Below are 24,813 nucleotides of genomic sequence, written 5' to 3'. Positions count from 1 at the left end.
ACGGTCAGAGAGAAGTCACACTAGGTGCAACATTTGATGGCAGAAGCAATGGCTCTCTTGATCAGGTTTCAGCAAGATCATTCCAACTTCATACCACCACAGCTCCAAACACAAAGAACCCTTTGCCCTGCCTTCACCTCCTCACGCACTGAAAAGAAAATCAAATTAAACAAAAGGTACAAGCTTGAAAAGAAAATCACTTCAAATTGGATTATCCTTCTCCTTTTATTTTCCCAATCTTTCTCGGCATGCAAACAACACTATCTAAACAACAAATTTTTTGTTAAAAAAAAAAATAATAAAAATGGCCTAATTTATTAAGCATTTAGCAGCCATTTCCTACGCTTTCTCAGCATCCAAACAAATCACCAAAACAGGAACAAAATTGAAAACTTAGAGAATTCAAATTTTAGAAAAAAAATAAAAATAAAACGGGAGACAACAGGAGAAATTAGAATGGGAGGGTGAGGCGGGTAGGCTAACAGAACTCACTGACATGGTGCTCAAGTATGGGTCCCACAGAAAGTACAAATTTTTGAGTTATGAGAAGTTGGAAATATTGTGCCAAACGTGCCACCTATAGGAAGTTGGGGTATTTTAAGTAATAAGTGATGAGTGAGGATTTTTTTAAAACCAAACAGCCCCTAACATTTTCATTGATCAATCTTCAACTCGAATGACTCCAAGTCGAATAGATTTGTTAGGTTTAGGTCTAGTTGGACACCCCTACCAAAAATACTTAGTAAACCTCCAAAAAAGGGCCATACACCATACCAACATCACTAAGAGTTAAAGAGCATTACCATTGAGGAAGTCATCTCAATGCACACTATTTGGAAGATTCTAATTAAATCTTTTTGGAACACGGCTACACATATGTTGTACTTTTTGATTTAATAATTCATTATGTTCTAACTTGCTATTACATAACTATTTTTTGGGCTTATTTTAAGACTAGTTTGGGGTTATTTTGTCATATGTGAAATTACTTTTTTTTTTTTTCCTTTGGCTTAAGGCTAGTTCAATTTTGTAGGCCTAGAAATGCACTAATAGCCATTGGTCACTTTTGGGCTGCTGTTGAGTTTCAGGCTAGACTCCATACAAAGTGCCCTCATCTATAAATTAGACACACATCATCGTTCTAAAAAGAGCCCCAACAAGCATGTTCTTAAATGTGGATTTAACATGATTAAATGATGCATGAGATCATTAATGTGGTGATATTAATAGATGAACATGCAAGATGAAATTAAATGCAATGTGATAATTCATGATCTTTGCATGAAAAATAATTTTTAAGATTCCCATTTTTTTTTAAAAAGATGATTGTGCAAATTTAGTGAACATGATTTTGGACTACCAAACAACTCACCAGTTTCCGATTTTCTTTTTCATCCAATGTTTTGCCGTTATGATTTTGTGTTCCTTTGTTACATTGGTATGAAATGGATGGCATGTTAGTTTGATCATAATATGGAATATCTATTAATTCATAGAAAACCAACTTTTGGATTGGATGAGATGGGTGCCTTACAGCCTCACATCTCATATTTCAGCATTTGAGCTTTTAGAACTTGGGTTCTACAATAGTGCTTTTCCATGTAATTTTATGTTTTTAGAATGCAGCTTTGAGTCAAAGCACGTAAATCAATACCGTTCCGGTACTCGTTAATTAGGAAAATATACCATACCAGCCATTAAACTAGTATTGGTATTTTTCTAAAATGCACAGGAAAAAAAATACTAGGTTGTACTGGTTGTATCAGAGATATTATGGGTGTTTCGGCTAATACAATAAAAGATTAATTTTTTTTTTAAAAAAAATGTTATTTAAGCTAATATATTGGTTAATGTACTTTTTGATGAATATATTGGTTAATGTACTTACCCTCTATTTGTTTTGACGGAAAACCTTGTGTAAAGATAGTTTTTTGTATTTTCTAGTGTTTGGTAGCATTTAAAAAAATTAGTCCATGGAAAACTATTTTTGGTCAACAAAAAAAGAGTGACTTATTTTTAGAGATTGTTTTCCACTTATGTTTTTTTGGAAAGCAACTCTATCACACAATAAGTTAAATAAAGGAAGTTAGAATTTTCAACTCATTTAAGGTTGCTACCAGACATAGGAAAATAATATAGCTTTATAAAAAATATGTTTTGAAAAGTGACTCATTTTTTAGAAAATATTATCACCAAAACAAACAGAGCGTTAAACTAATATCTAAATAAATGAATTTTAAATTTTATGTTGATAAACATTAAAATTAATAAATTCTTACTTACATAAACACACACACACACACACATAGCGATAATCTCGAAACAGTAAATCAATATCAATCGGTACAGAAGTATTTTGTTCCCTTAGCTAAACCGAAATGACATCTCCCATGAGTTAAATTGTTGTAATGTTTCTTTAAATTGAAACTAGGAGAAAAAGCATTTTGTTCCTTTTTGGCCAAGAGTCATGTAAATTAGTTGCATTACTTGGCCTCCTTTATGAGGAGAACCAAGTGTTGATACCATATTTTGTCCATCTCTAAATTTCGATAGAAGTTCTAACTTTAAATTAAAGGATTTCATGGTTTTAATAATTAGATACCATTTTTTTGTTGACTTGTGTAAATTTTTATATGGTTAACTGAATTTAATTCAACTTCAATTGAAATCTAACTATGTGGTTGGATTAATTTTGACGACCATGAAATTTCATGTTATTTGACCACTCGTGGGTGAAGATCAGGTTTGAATTATGTGAGATATCACTTAGTTAAGGAAATTACTCACTTTACATTTTAAGCGTACTTAATTAAGGAAATTACTCACTTTGCATTTTAAGTGTGAAAAAGGTACATAATTTTCTATATAATGCGTGCTAAATTTTTGGTATGATTTTGAGGCCGTTTGGACTCAGCTGAAAGCTGAGTCCACGTTTTGCGAAAAAAAAAAAAAAAAAAAAAAAAAACCGGAAAGTAAACAGTAAAATCACATGATTTTACTGTACAGAGACAAAAAATACTATTCATGCACTGTTTGGCACTGTTCACGCACTAAAAAATATTAAAAATGAGTCCCACGGTACTAATTACACATTTAAAAATTATTTTCCTACAGTATTTTCAGTTTTCAGTTTTCAGTTTTTAGTTTCAGCAACAATAAGTTCAATCCAAACGGACCCAATTATGGAAAATTGGTACAATTTTGTGATAAATTTTTAGTATGATTTTATGGAAAATTGGTACAACTTTAGGACTTTCTAATCAAGCATGACATTGAGGATCACACGTAAAAAATGTTTAAGAAATTTAATTGATTTTCATAAATTATATGCCCTATTTTTATTCGGGTCCATTTACTTTGTCATATTTAGTCATTTTATTTTTCTTAGGTTATAATTATAATTTAGTTAGAAGTCAAGTTAATTTCTTTTTAATTAATAGGCATGTTAATGTTTTATATAAATTATTAGTTGTTGGTTTAAAGTCCATGTTTCAATTATTTAAGGGAACTACCTTTAGGTTTAATCCTTTGCACAGGTAAATTAAGTCCTGCTCTAGTTGTTAGAAAATTCCAATGTCCCTCATAGGGTGATGTCACTCATGTGGTGTGTCACCATTCTTATCCATTGCCTTAGAACCCTAGGAGAACCCCATTTAAAATAACCCTTTTTTATTTTTATTTTTATTTTAGGGTGAAGACAACAAGAAAGTTAGCCCCATTTGGGAGGCTCTCCAAAATTTCCCTCTTCCCACGGCTTGGACGTGGAGCCTTTACCATTTATATTTTGGTTTTCCCTTCCTCCAACATCATCCCTAATTTCTACCCGAAAAACGTTCCTTAGCACAAACATGTCACATTTTCAGCCATACTTTCCAAATTACATCTTTGACCCAAAACTTTTCCAAATCAAATTTTAACCCCATAACCCGTGTTCCTGTTATTTATTTATTTATTTATTTTGTGTCTTTTGCATGAGATAAAATATTTTGGGAAAAGGAATTGCAAAATTGCTTTTGTTAGGCTATTCTTTGGAGTGAGGTTAGCTTTACTTAATAGAATAAAATTTAACTACAAAATTGATTGTAGCCTTATGTTACAACTTTACTTAATATCTTTTTATTAGAGGTGAATTTTGATAAATCCACAATTGAATTACATATTCTTCTTATATCCTTCATGATTGCGAAATTTCTAAAGAATTGAAGATCAATAGCTATGTCATCAATAAATTGTTTAAATTGCAAGTTTTTATAACTTAAAAGTATGCATAAAATATAAACTTATAAATCATATAGTAAATAATATTTAATTGACACAAAATTTGACATGTGTATTAAGAGCGTGAATAACATTCAATTTAACAGTTAGATTTTCAAAATATGTATTAATATTTATTTTATTGAGTAAGGTTGTACCTTAAAGCTATATCCAATTTTGTAGCTAAATTTTGTCATTACTTAATTCAATAATGCAATTTATTTTTCTTAGAAAATGCCATGCAATTACATGCTTAGCAATGCTGTCTAATCTTGTTTTCCTAAAATAAATTGTTCAAATGTCCATGCATACACATGTCACCATAGGGTAGATTATACATGTCATGCATTCACATGTCATCATAAGATAAATTACATGTCATTCTAAGATAGATCAAAAGTCATCCTCTGGGGAATATCCCTTCTTTTTTTAAACCAAATGCTAAGTATTTTTGTTATTATTTAAATGGTGAGTTTTAATATTAAATTTGAAATGAAGTACTATCATTTCAGATAGCGTTGTAAGGTGTCTAATGCATTTCCCACATGTAACCGAGCTTTCGGGTCCATGTCTTTTGGTTTGAGACATTTTTTTATTTTATTTTATAATTTCTATTTTAACTTAGGAGCCCTTAGGGTTTTCTTAGTTAATTTAGGAAATAAAATTAATTAGACTTAGTTGATCAATCATATCTTAGAATTCAAATAGTTGTTGGTGATTCCTAATATAATCAAGGAAGTTCACTTGCACACACATCACCCTAGTATACACACTTTTTGCATTATGCACCAAACACGCAATGCCAAATGAAAAACCCTCAATGATTGAGGGGATAATGTAGAATGTAGCCGAAATTTGAGTACGACACCAAGGTTGAATATTCACAGGTTTCTGTATAGGTGGTAGGGGGCGTTTACAAAATTTGGATATGTTTCATTTAAATCTTAAAATTTCAAAACGTTTTAAATAAACCTATTGTCACAATTTCCTCTAATGTCATTAGAAGTTCACCTAATAACCGGTTTAAATGAAATTTATTTGAATGAAACTAAACTATAAAATTTAAATAAAATATTTGAAACTATAAGATTTAAATTATATAATTTGAAAAAAAAAATTATTAATTTTTTTTGTTGAATTTTTTGAAAATTTAGAGAATTCAAAAATATCAAAATTATGTATTTTTTGGACACTTAACAATGACCCAATTAATGGAAGTGGATAGAAGGATTGAATTGACAACAAATGAAAATTAAAGAATTAAAATGAAAGAAAAAAAAAAGTTAAAGTTCATACCAAAATTGAAAATATGCCAAAATTAGAAGGCACTCCACAAAAAAAAAAAAAAAAAAAAAATACTGGCAGCGGGACAAAGAATTAAAAATAAGGTCTTATGTGAAAAAGAAGGCACCCCATATCTTCATTCAATTCCAAACACCTCCCCTTCCGGACTCTCTGGCGGCTTTGTTATTTCTGAACATGGAGTCAATGGAGAGTACATAGACAAGGATTAGTTATATCACATTCCATGCTTAATCAAAACAAAGAAAGATGAAAGAAATTAATATATATATATATATATCGAGAGAGAGAGACAGAGACAGAGAACCATAACTTAAAAGAACTAAATATTTCTCTACAGATGAAGGGAAGTATCAACATCTGAATTCTCAAAACTTCTTGATGTGCTTGCCATGGCTGCATCATTAGGCCATAAGTCTGTCAAGGTTGGCCTCTTCATGGCTTGAACATCAGCTTGCTTGGTCTGCAAGTTTAGCTCCAGGGAGGGTGAATCTCGATGAGTTGAACGATTTGGAGTAGTCATTTGAGGTTGGAAGGATAACTTCGAAGGCTCAAAATGCGTTGTTGGCATAATCCTTTCAGTCTCTGCAAACAGATTTAGAAGCTCCTTCTCCTCCCTTCGCTCCTTAACTTTCTCTAGTTGCCTAAACCTTTCTTGCAGGAGTGCGATTGAGGAGCTAACCATGGTGGGATCATTACTTTGCCTACCCATTTTGCATAGAGACCTTTATGATAGGAAATATTTAATGAGTAAGAGCTAATTAATAATTATTGGCTTTGAAGGACATGAATTTGTATTATATATAAAAGAGATGATTGATTGTTGTTGAGTATTAATTTATGCAAAATTTGCGTCTTTATATTTATAATTGATTCAAGATGATGTAACATAATTGAGAATCGGCAACTGTGTGACAAAAATCCAAGAGGAAAAGTTTGAAGGCTAGTCTAGGGAGGCTTGATTTGATGGATATGTTAGCAAAAGGACTTTTTGATGCAGAAAGAAGGAGAGGAGATAAAGTCCATAATAAAAATGGAGGGTAGCGTTTGGAAGGGAGTTTTGTGGGGGGAATCAAAATGGTTAGGTAATGAATGTGTCGTTTTGTCTTTTAGTTAATACTATTGTTTTGGTGTAAGTTTGGCCCATTTTATTTTTTGTTAACTTATTTTACTATTTAGTTTATTTTTGTTACATTTTATAGGTTTCATTGTATTTTTTGATACTATTCATAGGTCATACTGTATTATTTTAACTAACATTTATTTTTATTTATAGTATTTTTAGCAAAAATAATTTTAATTTCAACAAAATTAGCGTAAATCCTAGTTTGGGAAGATGGTATGGTATACATGTCATGGTATTGGTGGGGTAGGATGTTATTTTCTTTTGTATATGTTTTCAATTTTAAAAAAAAAAAAAAAAAATTAGGGGAGGTGGGGACCTACAGAAAAGACAACGATTAGAAGGAATATTTTTGGAGTTTTATTATATATATATATATATATATGTTAAGAGAATATCTGTTCTCATGTACACGAGGGGTCCCTCTCTTATTATTATTATTATTTTTCTTTTAATTGTATGATTTCAAGGAGGCGGTATATCCTATACCTGGCATATATGCCGATATAAAAATGGATTTCATGCCATATGCAACAACAATGTTCCACATGTTTAAAACAAGGTAACTCGTAAAGTACCTTAGGGGCTGTTTGGATTTAGTGTTTTTCATTATTCATTATTCTGTTTTCATCACCTATAACTCAAAATTGGTGGGTTCCACGGCTGTTTGGTTTGTTTGGATTTGTTTTTAGTTTTTGTTTCCATCACTCAATTCTCTGATTTTTGAGTGATCTGTTATAGAAACTGAAAAAAATTTTTAGGTGTTTTTGAGTTATGGAAACAGAGTTATGATGCCATTTTGGTAAATACACACATATTTGAGGGACTCATAGTCAAAGAGTACTGGGATTGAAGGAAAAATAGAAAAGAAATAAGAAGTCAAAGTTGCACCAAGTCAATTCGCGGGTCCCAAAAAAAGTAAAATTTTTTAAGTTATAAAAATTGAAAACAAGTGCCAAACATGCCACTTTAGAAAGTTGTAGTATTTTCAGTAATAAGTGATGAGTTTAGAATGATGAGTGATGAAAATTGAGTGAAAAGTGATGAGTGATGAGTGATGATTTTTTATAACCCAAACAGCCCCTTAGTATACAGATCTAGAAGTTATAACCACTAAACCATACATATATGATATATAGCCTCTTTTTTTTCTTTGCTTTTTTAATAATTTTTTTAAAAGGTAAGTTACGCATACATTGACCTAAACCTTACTCTTCACCTACAACTCGTAAGGGGGAGAAGATGCCAGTTATGAATCTATTTTAGTATATTTTAGAAAAGAAAAAATTTTCCTCCAAGTTAGTTTTGATGAATCTACTTCAACCCAAAACGGGGAGGTTTTTAAAAGACTATGTATGTTTATTAAATTACATAATTTATTAAATCATCCAAATAACTCACATGACTTTTAACGGGTATGTGACAAGTTTGACTTGCTTCTCATTCGGTATATCTATCAACTTGAATTTTTTTTTGACTTCATAAATCCAGTCAAGGAAGTGCTCGATATCAAGATTGCCATTGAAACTAGTAATATCAACCTTTAGACAGTAATCCTTGACCTTCCCATTATGCTATGCTTCCCTTCGATATCTTATGTACCCTCTGTCTTCATCTTCAAAATCATCCTTATAGGCTAGTGACCTATGGTGATTTACAAAAACTTGTTGGCCAACAATCGGATTGCAAACATTGCCCTCGACACACCATTATCCTCATTGGCTTCACAGTTCTTATTGGTGTTAAGCCCTATAGCTACTTGCATATCACGAATCTCTTGGAATTCATATTCTGTACTCGGTTGATAAGCCTAGAATGCATCCCAAAGGGCATGTACCCTTTGCTACTTCAACATGATTGTTACACTTGTCCTAGTTATTTGCCATATATTGAGTATATATGTGTGAGTAAAGTGTCACATGCAATAATAATAATAATAAGAACCAACACCTCATCATAGCACATGGATGGAAAGGCTTAAATCCAAATGATAATTAACGTTAGGGGTGTAAATACGAATTTCAAACTTTAAAAGAAAAAATCAAAATCCCCCAAACTTTAAGCAAATTGTAATTTAGTAAAAAGAGGGTAAAAATATAAAATGTGAAGTTTAGCTAAACACAAGTACATATGGCTATATTTAAAAGCATATGCAAAAACCAATGCCTTTTTAATTGAATTTGATTTTCTTATTTTTATAAGAATAAAATTTAAGCACGTTTTCTTTAAGTGTTGTACCTTAATTTCAATTAAGTTTAAGCAAGTGAGTGCATTGACCAAGGCAATCAAAAAGTATTATCTTCCCTAAGGACAAATGGGTATAAGTGTGTTCATTTATTGGTGTTAGGTGTCATCAGACTCTTGGCTCTTTCGATGGTTGACAAATGTATATATATCACTGGATAAACGCATAAATCTCAAATTTGATAAATGAAAAATTTTAACATTAAAAACAGAAAAAGACATTTGAGCATAGGCATAGTGTAAACGATGAGGCTAGTGTGATATATATATATATATATATCATTAATGTGATCTCAAATAAGTTAGGAAAAAATCATAAGTTGACATAAACGTAGAAACCTCATTTAACAAATACATAAACCCCAATATGAACTCAAAATAAGCTAAAAAAAATTACCTAATAAAGCCTCATTCGATAAACACATAAACCTCAATTGTGTGTGCTCAGAGACTTTATATTTTAGGTCAAAATTTTGGCTGCTGGGCAGACAAACTGTAGGAAACGGATGGAGAACAGGGAGATTGGCAACCACCTAGCTATGGTGAGACCAGGATGGGGATATTCTTTCTTCCCCTATTTTTTTCATGGGTGATAATTCACCACTAAATTTGGTGTTTTACCAACCCCTTTTTTCAAGCTTGGAGAATCATGGTAAGCTATTTGCTTTAAGTGGAATCCATTGGAGCAAAAAAAAAAAAAAAAAAAAAAAAAAAAAAAAAGGAAAAAAAAGAAAGAAAGAAAGAATTGTATTCATGTAGCGAAGCTACAAAATGTATTAGAGATTTCATAGATGGAATGTCCATTCAATTTGAATTAACATCACTACTTGAGGGTCTAACAATTTAAATCACAAGTCAATAGTAAATAAGGAGGTGCTTACCTCAAAAATCTTTAAACCATCTTTTCTTGGAATCCTTAGATACTCTTCTCTCTCTAAGGTTATTCGAGTCAAAGATGAGGGTCTAACAATTTAAATCACAAGTCAATAGTAAATAAGGAGGTGCTTGCCTCAAAAATCTTTAAACCATCTCTTCTTGGAATCCTTAGATACTCTTCTCTCTCTAAGGTAATTCGAGTCAAAGATAACTAATGAGTCTAAGGATCGCTAGAATTTTTAACCTAGAGTCAGGAGTAGAGCCAAGAATGAAAACTTGGGAGGATCGACGTCTGATATTGATACAACAATAAAGAAAAATAAAAAAAATGCATATATACTCTAATAATTTTCTTACATACATAATATAATTTATTAAGATAATTTATAATATTTATAAATTTTAATGAGTATGAAAAATATATCTAGCATGCTATAGATATGTACAAAAAAATATATTCACAATTATTTCATTGAAACTTTCAAAAATCTTTCTTATTTTTAAAATGAGAAATGCTATGTCCATAATATTTTCACAATATTTTCATAATAAATTCTAAGTGATAAGTTGTTATTGGTGGAAAAAAATGATTTTAGTGGTGGATTCAAATTAAAACTGATAATAGTTACTTAATATTTTTTGTGAAAATGTTATGTACGTAACATTTTTTTTTTCAAATACTATCATTTGTTTAAGCATTATGTTTAGATATTTCTTTAAGCATTATAATGAATTGACATCTTGAATCTAAATAAGCATTTAAAAAAAAGTGGAAATGTAACAAAAAAACCTTTAGTTCCTATTAGGATAATATTTTCTATGTAATTGGTTAATCTTTTGACAAAACGCATTTTACTTATAATTGGGTAAATTTAAGTTAGATTTAACATATCAAGAAGTATGTTATTCAAACATATCAAAGTAATATCATTAAAGCCATGAAGTTTGATCCAAGAAACAAGTGAAGAAAAATTGTTTCAATAAACCTTGACACTAGTTGCTATCGACGATTAATGAAGAAGCTCGACACAAGGTCGATCTATTGAGAATTACGATTTTAGAATTCTCAGATCTGAAATTCGACTCATGATGACTTGAATGAATATGATTTCTCTCTCTACAACCCTAGTCATATATAAGACATATTTTAAAAGTCATCAAGTACGAAAATAGAGACCTAAAACTCATATACTCTGTGTGAAATTACTGCATTTGTATGCCTTAGGGTTTTGTAACAAAATCCTTCTTGATCTTCATCATTTATGAAGTGAAGAACTTTGTTGGAATTAGTCACGTATTGGGATCTATGCAAAGGAGTTAGTCACAGATTGGAGATTTGTGCAATGCAAAGAAGTCTACTACAAGATCAAGTTCAATTGGGTATTGAAGCAAAGATTCAACTATAAGTTGGTATTTTGAGATAGGCTAGGGTAGTGGTAAGATTCCTCATATTTGTAACTGCTTGATTATTGATTAGTAGATTTTTTAGAGTGGTGACCTTAAATTTACCCAGTAGGGATTTTGCCATGCGAGAGGTTTTCCCAATTTGTCAACAAATCACCGTGTTAATTTATACTGCACTTAGTTTATTTGGTAATTTGTTGGTGCCTCCACAATTTGCATGTAATTTGACTTAATTAGTCAACTTGGGTAATTGAATTAATTAACCAGACTCAATCTTTTTTAACCCAACAGTTTCAATGAAAAAAATATACCTGCAAATCCGCATACTAAGCAGTTATAAATTTAACTCATTATTCATAACGCAAAGGGAAAAAAAAAAAATTATTGTAGATCCAATCCAGTTCTCAAGCCATTGGACAGCGTCAGATTATGGAAAGGGTCCTCGATTCGCTTTATCCACATTCACCTTTGCATGAGACAAATTGCAAAGGCAACACAGTACTTCATATTGCAGCAAGCTTAGGGTATCTTGATGTGTCAGAGCTTCTAATAACTCGTGCAATAGACCAAGAAGCTGAAGTGAAACGGTTGCTACTAAAAGCGCAAAATGAGGAGAAGAACACTGCACTGCATCTTGCTGTAAAACATGGTCATTATGACATTGTGGATTTGCTAATTAGGAAAGAGCCAGGGTTGACTTCAATTACAAATACAGCTGGCGAATCCCCACTCTTCCTGGCAGTGGATCGACGATTTTTAAAAATTGCCCTTCGTATCCTAGAAACTCCGGAATGCTCCGACGGGGGAAGAAACAACATGAACGTCTTGCATGCTGCAGTCATTTGCGAAAAAATTAGTATCTTCAACAATGTGTCCTGGACGTTTTCTTTTCCTTTGGAGTATTCACATACATACACACACACATATATACACACACACACACACACACACACACACACATTTAACTTTAATAATCACTCATATTAGTCTATGTAAATTTATGTAAAATAATTGTAATTTGGATTTTAGAGATTTTGGATTTTTTTTTTTAATATTATAAATTTCGGGTGTATTATTTTACTCTATGAGACTAGGCTTTGGGTATAGCTAATTCTTAACAACATGATTCTCTGTCGTTTGTAGATTTTGTGCGCGATATATTGATCAGGTTTCCGAACGCAATTCTGAAAGCTGATGACTTTGGCCGCACTCCTCTTCATTATGCTGCATATTTTGCTAGTTTGGAAGTTGTCAACCTATTTTTGGAAAATAATAATATTTCCCTTGCTTACAAGCTGGACAAACAGGGCATGTCTGCTCTTCACATTTCAGCCAAGAAAGGACATTATGATGTGATGAGCGCAATCCTTCAAAAATTTCCATTTACTTGTGAATTGTTAGACAACAAAGGTAGGACAGCTCTTCATCATGCGGTGGAGAGTGGAAGTACAAATGCCGTGAAAATATTGCTCTCATCTGTAGCTTTTCAGGATCTCATAAATGAGCAAGAAAACGACGAAGGAAACACGGCTATGCATCTTGCTGCTATCAAAAGGAGATACAAAGTATTGATATTGCTTGCAGGTGATAGGAGAGTTGCAAAAAGTGCTACGAACAAGGAGGGGAAGACCACGGCTGACATTATTCAATTAGATAATAAGCAGCCTACGTGGTTTGAAATAATGGAACTTTGGAGGATTAATATAAAGGTAAGCCTCGTAAAACTACGTTAAATTACTGATTTTTGCAAAATTTTAAATTATTAAAAAAATAATAAATTTAATCATTTAATCATATACTTTTAAATTATCAATTCTCTCAAAAAAAATTTAAATTATTAAAAAATAATAAATTTAATCATTGAACTACATACTTCTAAGTCCAAACAAACTATATGTATGGTTACTATGAATGAAACTACTTTGAAAAGATTTGAATGGGTGTAGTTGCCACTCCCTGTATTTAAAAGTAAAGATGATAAATTATTTTTTAACATCTTACCTTCTTATTTCTTACAAATAAAAATCCTTTTTACTTCTTTTTATTTTTATTTTTTTTATAATTATAATTTTTATGTTTCACAATAAGTAATAATTACACAGTGATCTAAACCCCCTTGGGAAAATGTCACTCTTCTGAATTCCTTTGAAAATATTATAGAGGGGGGGAGATATTCATATTTTAAAATTGATGTGAATACGATCCCACTTAAATTAACAAATAATTCTATTACTTACATTTGATATGAAAGTATGTTAAAGCATACTTATACTTTAAAAATTTATATATAAAAGACTTTTTTTTTTTAAAACTAACTTATAAGCTTATCCGGTTGGAAACAGTTTATCTAGTTTTTTTTGCTAAAAATACTGATAAAAGATAAAAATAAAATAAAATAAGTACGTGAATCACGTAGAACTCACAAATAATATGAAAAATAAGCAAAATTTAAATAAAATAAATACGTGACTCATGTGCGACCCACAACTAGTAGGGAAAATAAGCAATGTGTTGACTTATAAGTGCATCACAAATGAGTGCTTAGTGCTTAGTGGCGGCTCTAGGAATTTTATTTAGAGTGATCACTAAAAAATTTAAATGATCACATTATTTTTCTTGGTACCATTTTTCAAGGAAAAATAAAATTAGAAATTATTTTTATTGAATACTTTGAACAAGCTCCAAGTTTTATCTTTTTGTTTTATAATAGGTTTTTTGTTGAATAATTTTTTTACTTCCTGTTGTTTGGTCTTGTATTGTTTTTGTTTGGCTTATGTTTGTTGTTATTTGGGCTAATATTTATTGTAGTTATTGAAGCTTTAAGGAAAGGATTAAGAATTATGTTTGGGGCCAGAATTATTTTTGAAGTAATGTTACGTCTACAACGTTTTTATAATAAATTTTATGCAAAAATCTGTTATTAGTAGGTAAAAAAATAATATTAGTATTTGGCCCAATTAGAACTAATAACTGCTTATCACATTAAATTTATTGTGAAACTATTGTAAAAATGTTGTGAATGTAGTAGCACTACTCTTATTTTTGTTGAACTCAAATTTTTGTAATTCTTAAGTTATGGTGGTCAAAAATTTTATTAAGATAATCACAATTGGTTAGTTTAGCGTATAATATTTTTTTGGCAAGTGTGTGACCACCTTGATTTGCATATAGAGCCACCCCTGCCAATGGATCCGTTTTAAAAGAAGGCAATATAATTAAGTAATATAGTTGAATATTGATAGCATGTAGAGTAAATGCAGTATATATCAATGTGTATGTATATATACATACTGATATACTAAAGAGAGGCCATCATCACGTATATTTGAAGCTTAGTCTTGTAGACAAATTCAATCATAATAAAATATTATTAAATAATGACCAAAATTATTAGGTTCTAATTTAGAACAAAGTAAAAGGAAGAGGATATAATATTTTGTTGAAGAAATATGCTAAAATATTAAAAATTTTACCGCATAAAATTTACAATTTGATATGACAATATAAAAGTGATTTGAAAACTGAATCATTTTTTTTAGTGATTCATATATAGCACAACAGTTGGAAATGTTAAGGTTGTACAATAGTGTTTGTTATATTCATCCTGTTAAATATATATTTATTGAACTCATAATTTCAATTAAAAAAAATGTGTAATAATTTTAATTGAAATGTATAATATAGCATCTCCATATACATTTTTTTTTTTTGGAGAAAGCATCTCCATATACATTGATTTGTCAAATGAACTTGTTATAATAAATAGGAGAGAGAAGCTCCTTGGATATGGATTAAAATGTTCGAGATTAAATTTAGCAAATACACATATCAAGCTGATAAGATAGGTGTGATGTTCAACTTCCAAGATAAAAATTAATTTACAACTTTAGGTAACTGTTTGGTAATTATTATTTTTATCAATTTATTTTACTATGCAGCTTATATTTGTTATTATTCATTCGTTTTATTGCACTTTTAAGCTTATATTTGTTATTATTCATTCGATTTATTGCACTTTTTTATACTATTCTTGGTTCCTCTAATCACTTGCAAATGGTACTCATGTCAAAGCTGTGGTATAAAATCAAAGTTTTACCGAGTTTGCAGCAAGAGGTTGAGAGACAGATTACGGAAGAGCAGTTTGCTGATCAGAATGAAGGACATGTTAAAGAGTCACAGAGGATAGAAGCTGCTGCAAAGGTCCAGGGAGGAACGGGTGCAGCCAATAATATTGTAGATTTAAATAAGGAATTGAAAAAATACAATTTCCTGGTAATGACACTCATTACAACTGTCACATTCGCAGCAGCCTTCCAAGTGCCTGGTGGATACGACGACCATGGGAAGGCAAATTTAGTTAAAAGCAAAGACTTCGAAAATTTTCTGATATTTGATACATTGTCATTTGGTTCCTCAGCTACCTCATTGATTATTTACTTTGCCACGCCTCTAATTCAGAAAATGTCCTTTCTTCAGAATATAGTACCGCCAGTAACAGCGTTGCTCAGTACGATCTCCCTTTCATCCATGATCTTAGCCTTTTGCGCGGGCGTACGAGCAGTCTTGGACGAAAAATCAAGTCTCTATTCCCTTATTAGGACCGCTATAGTGTATAGCTTGGATATCCCCCTGTTCCTGTATGGGATTATCTGCTATATTTTCATAATTCCCCTGACCTACTGGAACAAATCATTTCGACAAATCATTTCGACCGTTCAGATCGTGATCATCATTTCATCGTCTATCTATTTCAAGGGGGCTCGTAGTCTTAGCACCTGAATTCGTCTTGTCATTTCTCCCTCACCACGAAATGATTCCATTCGGGCAACTCTTCCGCAACCCATGTGCTCTGGCCGGCAGGTTGTTTTATAAGTTCTGTTTCTTTGTAATGCGATTTGGTGTATGGACCTTTACAGTCAGTCCTTTTTAGACACGAAAATAAATGATAGATTGGAACCTATGTATTAGTTTTCATGGATCGAATTAATGAGATTGATTGTTCTTGGTTTGTGAACAACGTGCTGATCTTTTTCCAAGATATATTGCCAAGTCTCTTTGTTCAATATATATAAGGGTCTGGTTAACGTGTGTCCTAAGGGCACACGTTAAGCTTTCTATTTTTGGAAATATTTTTTCGAGAATTGAAAAAACTATCATTATTTTTTCAATTTTCGAGACAATTTTTTCTAGAAGTAGAAATTAATGTGTGCCCCAAGGGCACACATTAGTAAAATCCTATATATAATTGAATTTTTCTTCCTAGTCAGGTGCTATTGCTTGGTTTTGCTCTATCAAAATTGCCTGTGGAAGTGAAGGAAGCTTGAGGAAGACAATTATAACTTATCGTCCTCGTTCTTATGATGAATTCTTATTCCTTTTAAAAGGATGCTATTTATGAAAAAAGGTCTTATCTAATTAACAGAAGTTCAGTTTATTTGAACCTAAAGGAGAAGTAACCAGATAAATCAATATAATCCTTAATAAGAAGGTCGATTCTATTTAATTAGGTACCCCCATAATATTGTCAATAACAACAACTTAACATTGCTGGAGAATAGCTTCTCAGAAAAAAAAAATAATAATAATAATAATTTCTAGAGAATAAATTCAAACCGTATGTGGTGTAAACACCCTTGTTTACATCCTCCAATAAATGAATGACAGCTCAAATTTGTACAAATATAAGAATAGATAGCAATACACCAGATCACAACCCTATTAACTCATATTTTCAAAACAAAATAGTCAAAAAAGAAAAAGAAAAAGAAAAAAAAAGTAAGAGATCTTCTTCCCTCCACGGAGAACCCTCCATTGAATAGCTTCAATTTCAAGCTCGAAGACAAGCTAGCTAGGGTTTCTCATGGCCGTAAATGATGATGGTTGAGAAATGAGAATGAGGACTGATGTACCATAAAATCAGTAAGATCGTCCATCCCTCGTGGATGATGAAAAGGGACGAGGCAATTATCGTCACGACCCTAGGAATGACGCAGGATCAACTCGACTAAGGACGACCGTTACGAGTAACTGCATTAAATACCAATTCCATTGAAATAACGCCGGTTAGGCTGACACCTGGCTCAGGCGTTACTAGCCCAAGCAATAATACCCCTACAATGACGAAGCCAACGGCTAGAAAGGCACTGAAAAGGTCTATATATATCTTCAGATGGAGTGTTGAAGGGGTAAGAAAAATAGGTACCAGTCAATCTACATTCTTTGTTTTACGGTTCACTGAGCTTCTCTAACTTAATCATCGGAGGCGTTGTGGGCAGCCACCCACCGGTGATTCCTGCTTTCCATTGTGTTTCAGGGTCAGTACCAGCAGAGGACGATTCGAATCTGGACGAACATCTTGACTGACGATCTCAGCATCATCAGTTTGGCGCCGTCTGTGGGGACAGTTTAGCTCTTTGAACGATCGGTTCAGGGACATTGTTCTAGTAAGATGGAGTCCAGCTCTAATCCAGATCCGGCTGCTTTGGCCCAGCAAATCCAGGAACTGGCAGCCACGGTGGAAGTACTCACCAAGCAAAATCAAGAAATGAGACAGCGGTTACAACAGAGAGATAGCCACACAGAAGTTAACAGGGATGAGGACGAAGACAGTCATAGGAGACGCGCCAGCACTCCTGACGAACCAAATTCAAGTCTCCTCAGGGAGATGCGGAAAGAGATGGACGAATTACGAAATGCAATTAAGGGAAAGACGGACCGAGGAGTTGACAGGATCGTCAGGCAGTCTGACTCTCCCTTCACTACCGCCATCCAAGAGTGCCCAGTACCCCCCAAGTTCCGTCTGCCCCAGCTCGAACCTTTCGACGGGTTAAAAGATCCGTTGGATCATCTCAATACATTCAAGACAACTTTGGGTCTTCAACAACCACCTGATGAAATCCTATGTCGATCATTCCCCACTACCCTTAAGGGTGCAGCCCGGGAATGGTTCGCTAAGTTGCCTACTTCGACTATTGACAACTTCGAACAACTAAGCAACTCTTTCATTCGTCATTTTGTGGGTGGACAACGACCAAAGAGGACAGCTGATCATTTGCTCACAATCAAGCAAGGGGAAAAAGAAACTTTAAGGTCCTATGTGACGCGCTTTACACGAGGAATGCTAGAAGTGGACGAATCTGATGATAAGGTTCAGCTCACGACCTTCAAAGCCGGGTTGAAATCCAGAGACTTCGTGGCTTCCCTAGCAAAAAACCCTCCCAAATCTATGGCAGAGGCGCTACTGAAAGCACAGAAATACATGAACGCCGAGGATGCGTTAGCAGCCATAGACGGGACCGAGAAAACAAGAGAAAAGAAGAAAGAAAAAGAGGACGATAGGAGGGGACAAAAAAGAGATCGGACGGACCGGCGTAACGAAGACGGGAATAGGCGAAGAGACGATAAAAACTCCCGACAAATGAAGTTCACACCGCTGATGATGCCAGTTGATCAGATTCTAGCTGAGATAAGGGACGAGCAAAGCCTCAGATGGCCGAGACCACTCCAATCACCTCCTAGCGTACGCGATAAGAGAAAGTATTGCCGTTTTCATAAAGATCACGGGCACTACACGGAAGATTGCCGAGACCTGAAAGAGCAGATAGAAGAGCTTATACAGAAAGGGAAACTTCAAAAATATGTAAAAAAGGGGGAAGTCAGCAGGTATGGTAAGAAAGAACAGCAAGGGGACACCCGAAGAAGCGAAGGCCAGCCACCTCATCCACAGAGTGCAAGGGGGGAAATAAAGACCATTGCCGGGGGACCGTCCATGGGAGGGTCGTCCAGGTCCCTCAGAAGATCGTACCGAAGACAGGTAAATAGCGTCCACAGCTCACCTCCTTTCAAGCAGCGACGGCCGAATCAGGAGATGTATTTCTCGGAGGAAGATGCAAGGGGGATCAAGCAGCCTCATGACGACCCATTGGTTATCACGGTCATGATCGAAGGTTTCAACACAAGGAGGGTCTTGGTAGATAACGGGAGTTCAGCAGATATCATTTATCTGTCTGCCTTCCAGCAACTGAAGATAGATCCAAACAAACTTCGGCCCTTCGAATCGCCCCTCGTCAGCTTCAGCGGAGATAGAGTGTACCCCCGGGGTATTGTGACGTTGACTGTGACCGCCGGTTCGTATCCCTTCCAGGTGACTAATAAGCACGATTTCCTGGTCGTAGATTCCCCTTCGTCTTACAATGTGATCATTGGACGACCTACGCTTAACCTTTGGAAAGCTGCTACCTCCACGTATTGCCTGAAGGTGAAGTTTCCGACAGAACAGGGGGTTGGAGAGATAAGAGGGGATCAAGTCTTGGCAAGAGAGTGCTATCAGGCGGTCCTGGCGTCCAGAGAAAATCATACGTGGGTGATCGAAGATAAGTCATCCGATGTCATGGAGAAGTTAGAAACAGTGACATTGGACGAAGAAGATCCATCGAAGACGACTCACGTAGGGACGAATCTGAACTCAAAAGTGAAGGAGTCAATTGTTCACTTCTTGAAGAACAACCTCGATGTATTCGCGTGGAGCCATGAAGATATGCCAGGGATTCCTGCAGATATCATCGAGCACCGTCTGAACGTGGACCCACAAAAAAAGCCTGTCCAGCAGAAGCGGAGAGTTTTTGCTCCTGAAAGAAACAAGGCGGTAACGGACGAGGTGAACAAGTTAATCGCTGCTAACTTCGTCCGAGAAGTTTATTATCCGGAATGGTTGGCCAACGTCGTCATGGTGAAGAAGACCAACGGGAAATGGAGGATGTGCGTTGATTTCACTGATCTAAACCAAGCCTGTCCAAAGGATAGCTTCCCCCTGCCCAGAATAGATCAGTTAGTTGACTCCACTGCCGGGCACAAGCTCCTGACGTTCATGGATGCATTCTCAGGATACAATCAGATACAAATGGCCAAGGAAGATCAAGAAAAAACTGCCTTTGTCACCAGTCAAGGGCTGTATTGTTACAAAGTTATGCCGTTTGGCTTGAAGAACGCAGGCGCCACATACCAAAGGCTAGTAAATCAAATGTTCAGAGAACAGATCGGGAGAAATGTAGAAGTATACGTTGACGATATGCTCGTCAAGAGCAAAGAAGAGGAAGATCACCTGGACGACCTCAGGGAAACATTCAACACACTCAGACGCTACTGCATGAAGCTGAATCCCTCCAAGTGTGCTTTTGGAGTTTCGTCAGGGAAGTTCCTGGGATTCGTGGTTTCACGAAGAGGAATTGAAGCAAATCCGGAGAAAATAAGAGCCATTCTTGAGATGCCTTCACCAAGAACGATTAAAGAAGTGCAATCACTCACAGGCCGAATTGCCGCCCTCAACAGGTTCGTCTCTAGAGCAACGGACAAGTGCCTCCCATTCTTCAAAGTCTTGAAGAAGGCATTTTCCTGGACGGAGGAATGCGAGGCAGCCTTCCAGGACTTGAAGCGATACCTGAGTAATCCCCCACTATTGAGTCCGTCCAAAGAGGGCGAAGATCTTTTCCTATACCTGGCAGTCTCTACCACGGCCGTAAGTGCAGCCTTGATAAGGGAAGAAGATAAGAAGCAACTCCCTGTATACTACGTCAGTCAGGCCTTCCAGGGAGCCGAAGCTCGTTACCCCCGGATTGAAAAGATCACCTTCGCACTGATCGTGGCCTCTAGAAAACTTCGTCCCTACTTCCAGGCCAATCCCATCAAAGTAATGACGGACCAACCCATCAAAAAAGCCATGAACAAGCCCGAAGCGGCAGGACGAATGGTGCAATGGGCGATTGAGCTCAGTCAGTTCGATGTCGAATACTGCCCCCGCACGGCGATAAAAGCCCAAGTTTTAGCAGATTTCATAGCAGAATTCACAACCAGCGAAAAAGAAGAAAACCGGGAAGACACCTGGACGATTAATACGGACGGTTCGTCCACTCGACATGGGGGAGGAGCAGGCATCGTTATTGTTTCCCCCCAGGAAGATGTTCTCAAATATGGAGTTCAGTTGAAATTCCCCGTAACCAATAACGAGGCAGAATACGAGGCCCTTCTAACTGGGCTCAGGTTGGCTCAGGCACTGGGAGCGGAAAATGTCGTGATCAAGAGTGACTCACAACTCGTCATTGGACAGGCCAGGGGAGACTTTGAAGCAAAGGAAGAAAGGATGCAAAAGTATCTCCAATTGACGACCCAACTAGTTAACAACTTTAACAATGTTGAGTTTGTGCAGATCCCTCGGGAGCAGAATGAGGAGGCTGACGAAGTAGCACGAAGCGCCTCAACGGACGTTTCAGACGTGACCAGCAGATGGAGACTAGAAGAGCAAAACCTCCCCAGCATCAAGGAACTAGAAAATTTCTCTGCATACGTCTCTCAGGGATGGACGAGCCCAATTCTATCCTTCCTCAAAGATGGACGATTGCCATCGGATACTGAAGAGGCTAGGAAAATTCGCAAAAGGGCTGCCCGATTTACCATACTGAATGATCGCCTTTATAGGAGAGGTTTCTCTCAACCCTACCTGAAGTGCCTAGAGGAAGAAGAGGCCAAGTACGTCCTCGAGGAGGTGCACGGGGGAGTTTGTGGAGATCATATGGGGTCAAGATCTCTCGTCAGAAAAATCATGCAAGCAGGCTACTTCTGGCCAACAATGCAGCAAGACGCGTCAGATTTTGTGAAGAAATGTGACAGCTGCCAGAGGTATGGGAACGTCCAGCGAGTTCCAGGGGAAAGAATGACGACTATTTCCTCGCCCTGGCCCTTCGCACAGTGGGGGATCGACATCATGGGCCCCCTACCACAGGGAAAAAGACAAGTAAAGTTCTTGCTGGTCGCAATTGATTATTTTACAAAATGGGTCGAGGCAGAAGCTCTGGCAACGATCACAGAAGCTCAGGTACAAAATTTTGTCTGGAAAAATATTGTGTGCAGGTTCGGGATTCCAAGGACGATCATCTCTGACAACGGTCGTCAGTTCGATAGCCAAAAGTTTAGATCATTTTGCTCAGGCTTGGGGATTAAGAACAAATACTCTTCGCCAGGGCATCCCCAGGCCAACGGGCAAACAGAAGTGACTAACCGGACCTTGCTTAAGTCCATCAAGTCCCGGTTAGTGGGGGCAAAGGGAGCATGGCCAGAGGAGCTGCCAGGCGTCTTATGGGCTTACAGGACGACGGCAAGAACGCCAACGGGAGAAACCCCCTTCAACCTAACATATGGCACGGAAGCAGTCATCCCGGTTGAAGTAGGCCTCACAAGCTCCAGAAGGGAATTTTTTGACGAAAGGAGCAACGAAAACCAGCTAAGAATAAACCTAGACGGTCTGGACGAAGTTAGAGAGCGGGCCTCCCAAAGAATGGCCAGGTACCAGCAAAAAATGGCAAGATACTACAATCAAAGGGTGAAATTGAAAAGATTCAACGTTGGTGACCTCGTCCTCCGAAAGGTAACCCCAGCGACGAAGGATCCCGCTCAAGGAAAATTAAACCCAACCTGGGAAGGACCTTACCGAGTTATCTGCTACTCACGACAAGGGAGCTACCATCTGGAAGACCTGGAAGGAAACAAGCTGCCTCGTCCGTGGAACATTGAGCACTTAAAAAGGTATCACAAGAAATGATCCATGGTTCCATTGTAAGCAACTATTATAGTATTGTATCACATTTCCCATCAAAGTAAGTTATTTACATGCATTGTCTTCTGCGAAGTGCATATTCTTGTATAAGTAATTATTCAGGATGCTATCAATAATTATCCAGCATTTTAATCATTTCGCCCAAAAGAGTTCATTGTGTTCAGGTCATCTTTTACTAAACTAAAACAAACATTCGTCCAGATCAAAAAGACGACGGTATCCTCAGATGAGATTTACCTCGTCCAGATCAAAAAGACGAATTCAACAGGGATGCTCTTATCATTCAGTTCGCAAAAGGAATAAAATTCCTCAAACACAAATAGACATCGTCCAGGTCAAAAAGACAATGAAACCCACATCGGGAATAACACATTGTCCAGATCTACAAAAGACGATAACACTTATTCAAAAGGTACACGTCGTCCCAATAACAAAGGGAAATGTGTGAATTTCCAAGTCCACAGAAGGACGAATAAAGTTTTGAGAGACAAGGATACAGTTCCAAGTAAAGATTTTTTCTAAGTACAGAAAAATTCTACTCACAACAGTTATGAAAGAAAGACATAAATGCGATGAAAATATATATATAAGCCATAAAGAGACAAACTGTTCAAAAGAAAAAAAAAAAAACCCCAAAACATACGGGGACCAGGAAGATTGTTTTCCCTTAACAGCCCAAAAACACATGGGGCATACAAAAAAAAAAAAAAACAAACAAACACATATTACAAAAAAATTAACTACGATGCTAGAACATCGTCTCTACCCTCGTCCGCAGCTGGAGGATCCTCGCCTGAAGCCATTGAGCCCTGAGCTGCCAGAGCAGCCTCGTCCGCCTCGATCTCTTTGTCTATGGCTTCAAAATCAAGATCGTCCAGATTGACCCCTTGCCCGTGCTTAACCATGTACCTCCTTAACAACTCAAAACCTTTAAAATACCACTAGAAGAGGATGGTGTTATATTCGTCGGTCGTCTGGAAGGCAAGGACGGCCTTAGCCACAGCTGCCTTCATTTTCTGCCCCGCAGCAGCAAGAAGCTCGTCTTTCTGCTTGACTTGGGACTTTTCAGCCTCAAGCTGCTCAGCCAAGGCCTTAACCTGCTCCCGGGAAGTATTGTGGGCGTCCATCGCAGCAATCAGGTCTTTCCGCAACCCTGAAGCCTCGGCTTCCAAAGCCTCCACCTTCGAGGCAGCCATAACGGCCTTCTCTTCGCTCGCCAAAAATTGGGAGGTAAGGTGCATGGTTTCCCCCAGTACCTGTGGACAAAAAACACCTGTGAGTACATATTTGCATAAATATTTTTTCCTTAAGAATGACGAGGAAACAGTCCAAAAGTTACCTGTACGAGCTTGTGTACATGCTGGTTCACCATCTCATGCAAGGGAACGAGAGAAAGCTCCCTTTTCTCCTCGGGAGTGAAAAACTCATGCACCCGGGCAACCGCAGCGTCAGCATCATCTAAAACAGAAGAGCCAAGCTTTTCCTTCCCCTTTTTGCTTGTTTTCTGCCTCTTGGGGGCAAGAACCTCCTCGAGGGAAATGGCCGGGGATGCTGTCCTGCCCTCGTCCAGAGTAGGGGTGGACGAGCCCCTCTCCGTCATCTCTCTCTCTCTCTCCTTTGCCTTCTCTCTTTCTCTGTCAGTAAATTGTAACGTCTTTTGCCCAATACTTGAAAGGGGTTCGTTCTTCTTCCCCCTAATTTTGGCGTACATGTCCTTGTTGAACTTGCTCGTCATCTCTGCAACATTAAATGAGAGAAAGTTAGAGTAAGAAGGAAATTTAAGGACGACCTTGTGCATCAGAATGACTTACTTTTGCGTTGTTCCCTATCAATCGCTTGAAGGACGTAGGTAGAAGGTTCCAGCCCCAGGCAGTGATGGGATAAGGTACGAGGATCAACGAGCTCGTCAAAATCGTCAATTGTCTTCGCGTATCTAATCGCTTCCCGGACTCTCTCTCTGAACTGGCTCTTTAAGTCAGGACGAGTTTTCACTGCATAAGAA

The 24,813-nt window shown here is 36.2% G+C and overlaps 3 protein-coding genes across 3 annotated transcripts; 2 read left to right on the top strand and 1 right to left on the bottom strand.

The window, feature by feature from the left end:
* Positions 1-5,893: 5,893 nt before the first annotated feature.
* Positions 5,894-6,271, bottom strand: LOC112028527 (uncharacterized). Its single transcript, XM_024061224.1, has one exon. It carries the CDS (start codon positions 6,269-6,271, stop codon positions 5,894-5,896), a length of 378 nt encoding a protein of 125 aa, XP_023916992.1.
* Positions 6,272-11,635: 5,364 nt separating this feature from the next.
* Positions 11,636-15,635, top strand: LOC136062505 (ankyrin repeat-containing protein At5g02620-like). The gene is made up of 4 exons (XM_065761597.1): positions 11,636-12,062; positions 12,350-12,915; positions 15,314-15,553; positions 15,624-15,635. Exons 1-4 carry the CDS (start codon positions 11,636-11,638, stop codon positions 15,633-15,635), a joined length of 1,245 nt encoding a protein of 414 aa, XP_065617669.1.
* Positions 15,636-17,654: 2,019 nt separating this feature from the next.
* Positions 17,655-22,796, top strand: LOC112037409 (uncharacterized). Its single transcript, XM_024070224.2, has one exon. It carries the CDS (start codon positions 17,655-17,657, stop codon positions 22,794-22,796), a length of 5,142 nt encoding a protein of 1,713 aa, XP_023925992.2.
* The last annotated feature ends 2,017 nt before the right edge of the window (positions 22,797-24,813 follow it).

This window comes from Quercus suber, unplaced genomic scaffold (assembly GCF_002906115.3).
Source record: "Quercus suber isolate HL8 unplaced genomic scaffold, Cork oak 2.0 scaffold_421, whole genome shotgun sequence".
NCBI classification, from domain to species: Eukaryota; Viridiplantae; Streptophyta; class Magnoliopsida; order Fagales; family Fagaceae; genus Quercus; species Quercus suber.
Note: the sequence above shows the minus strand (reverse complement) of the source record. Positions and strands in the feature narration are given on the sequence as shown.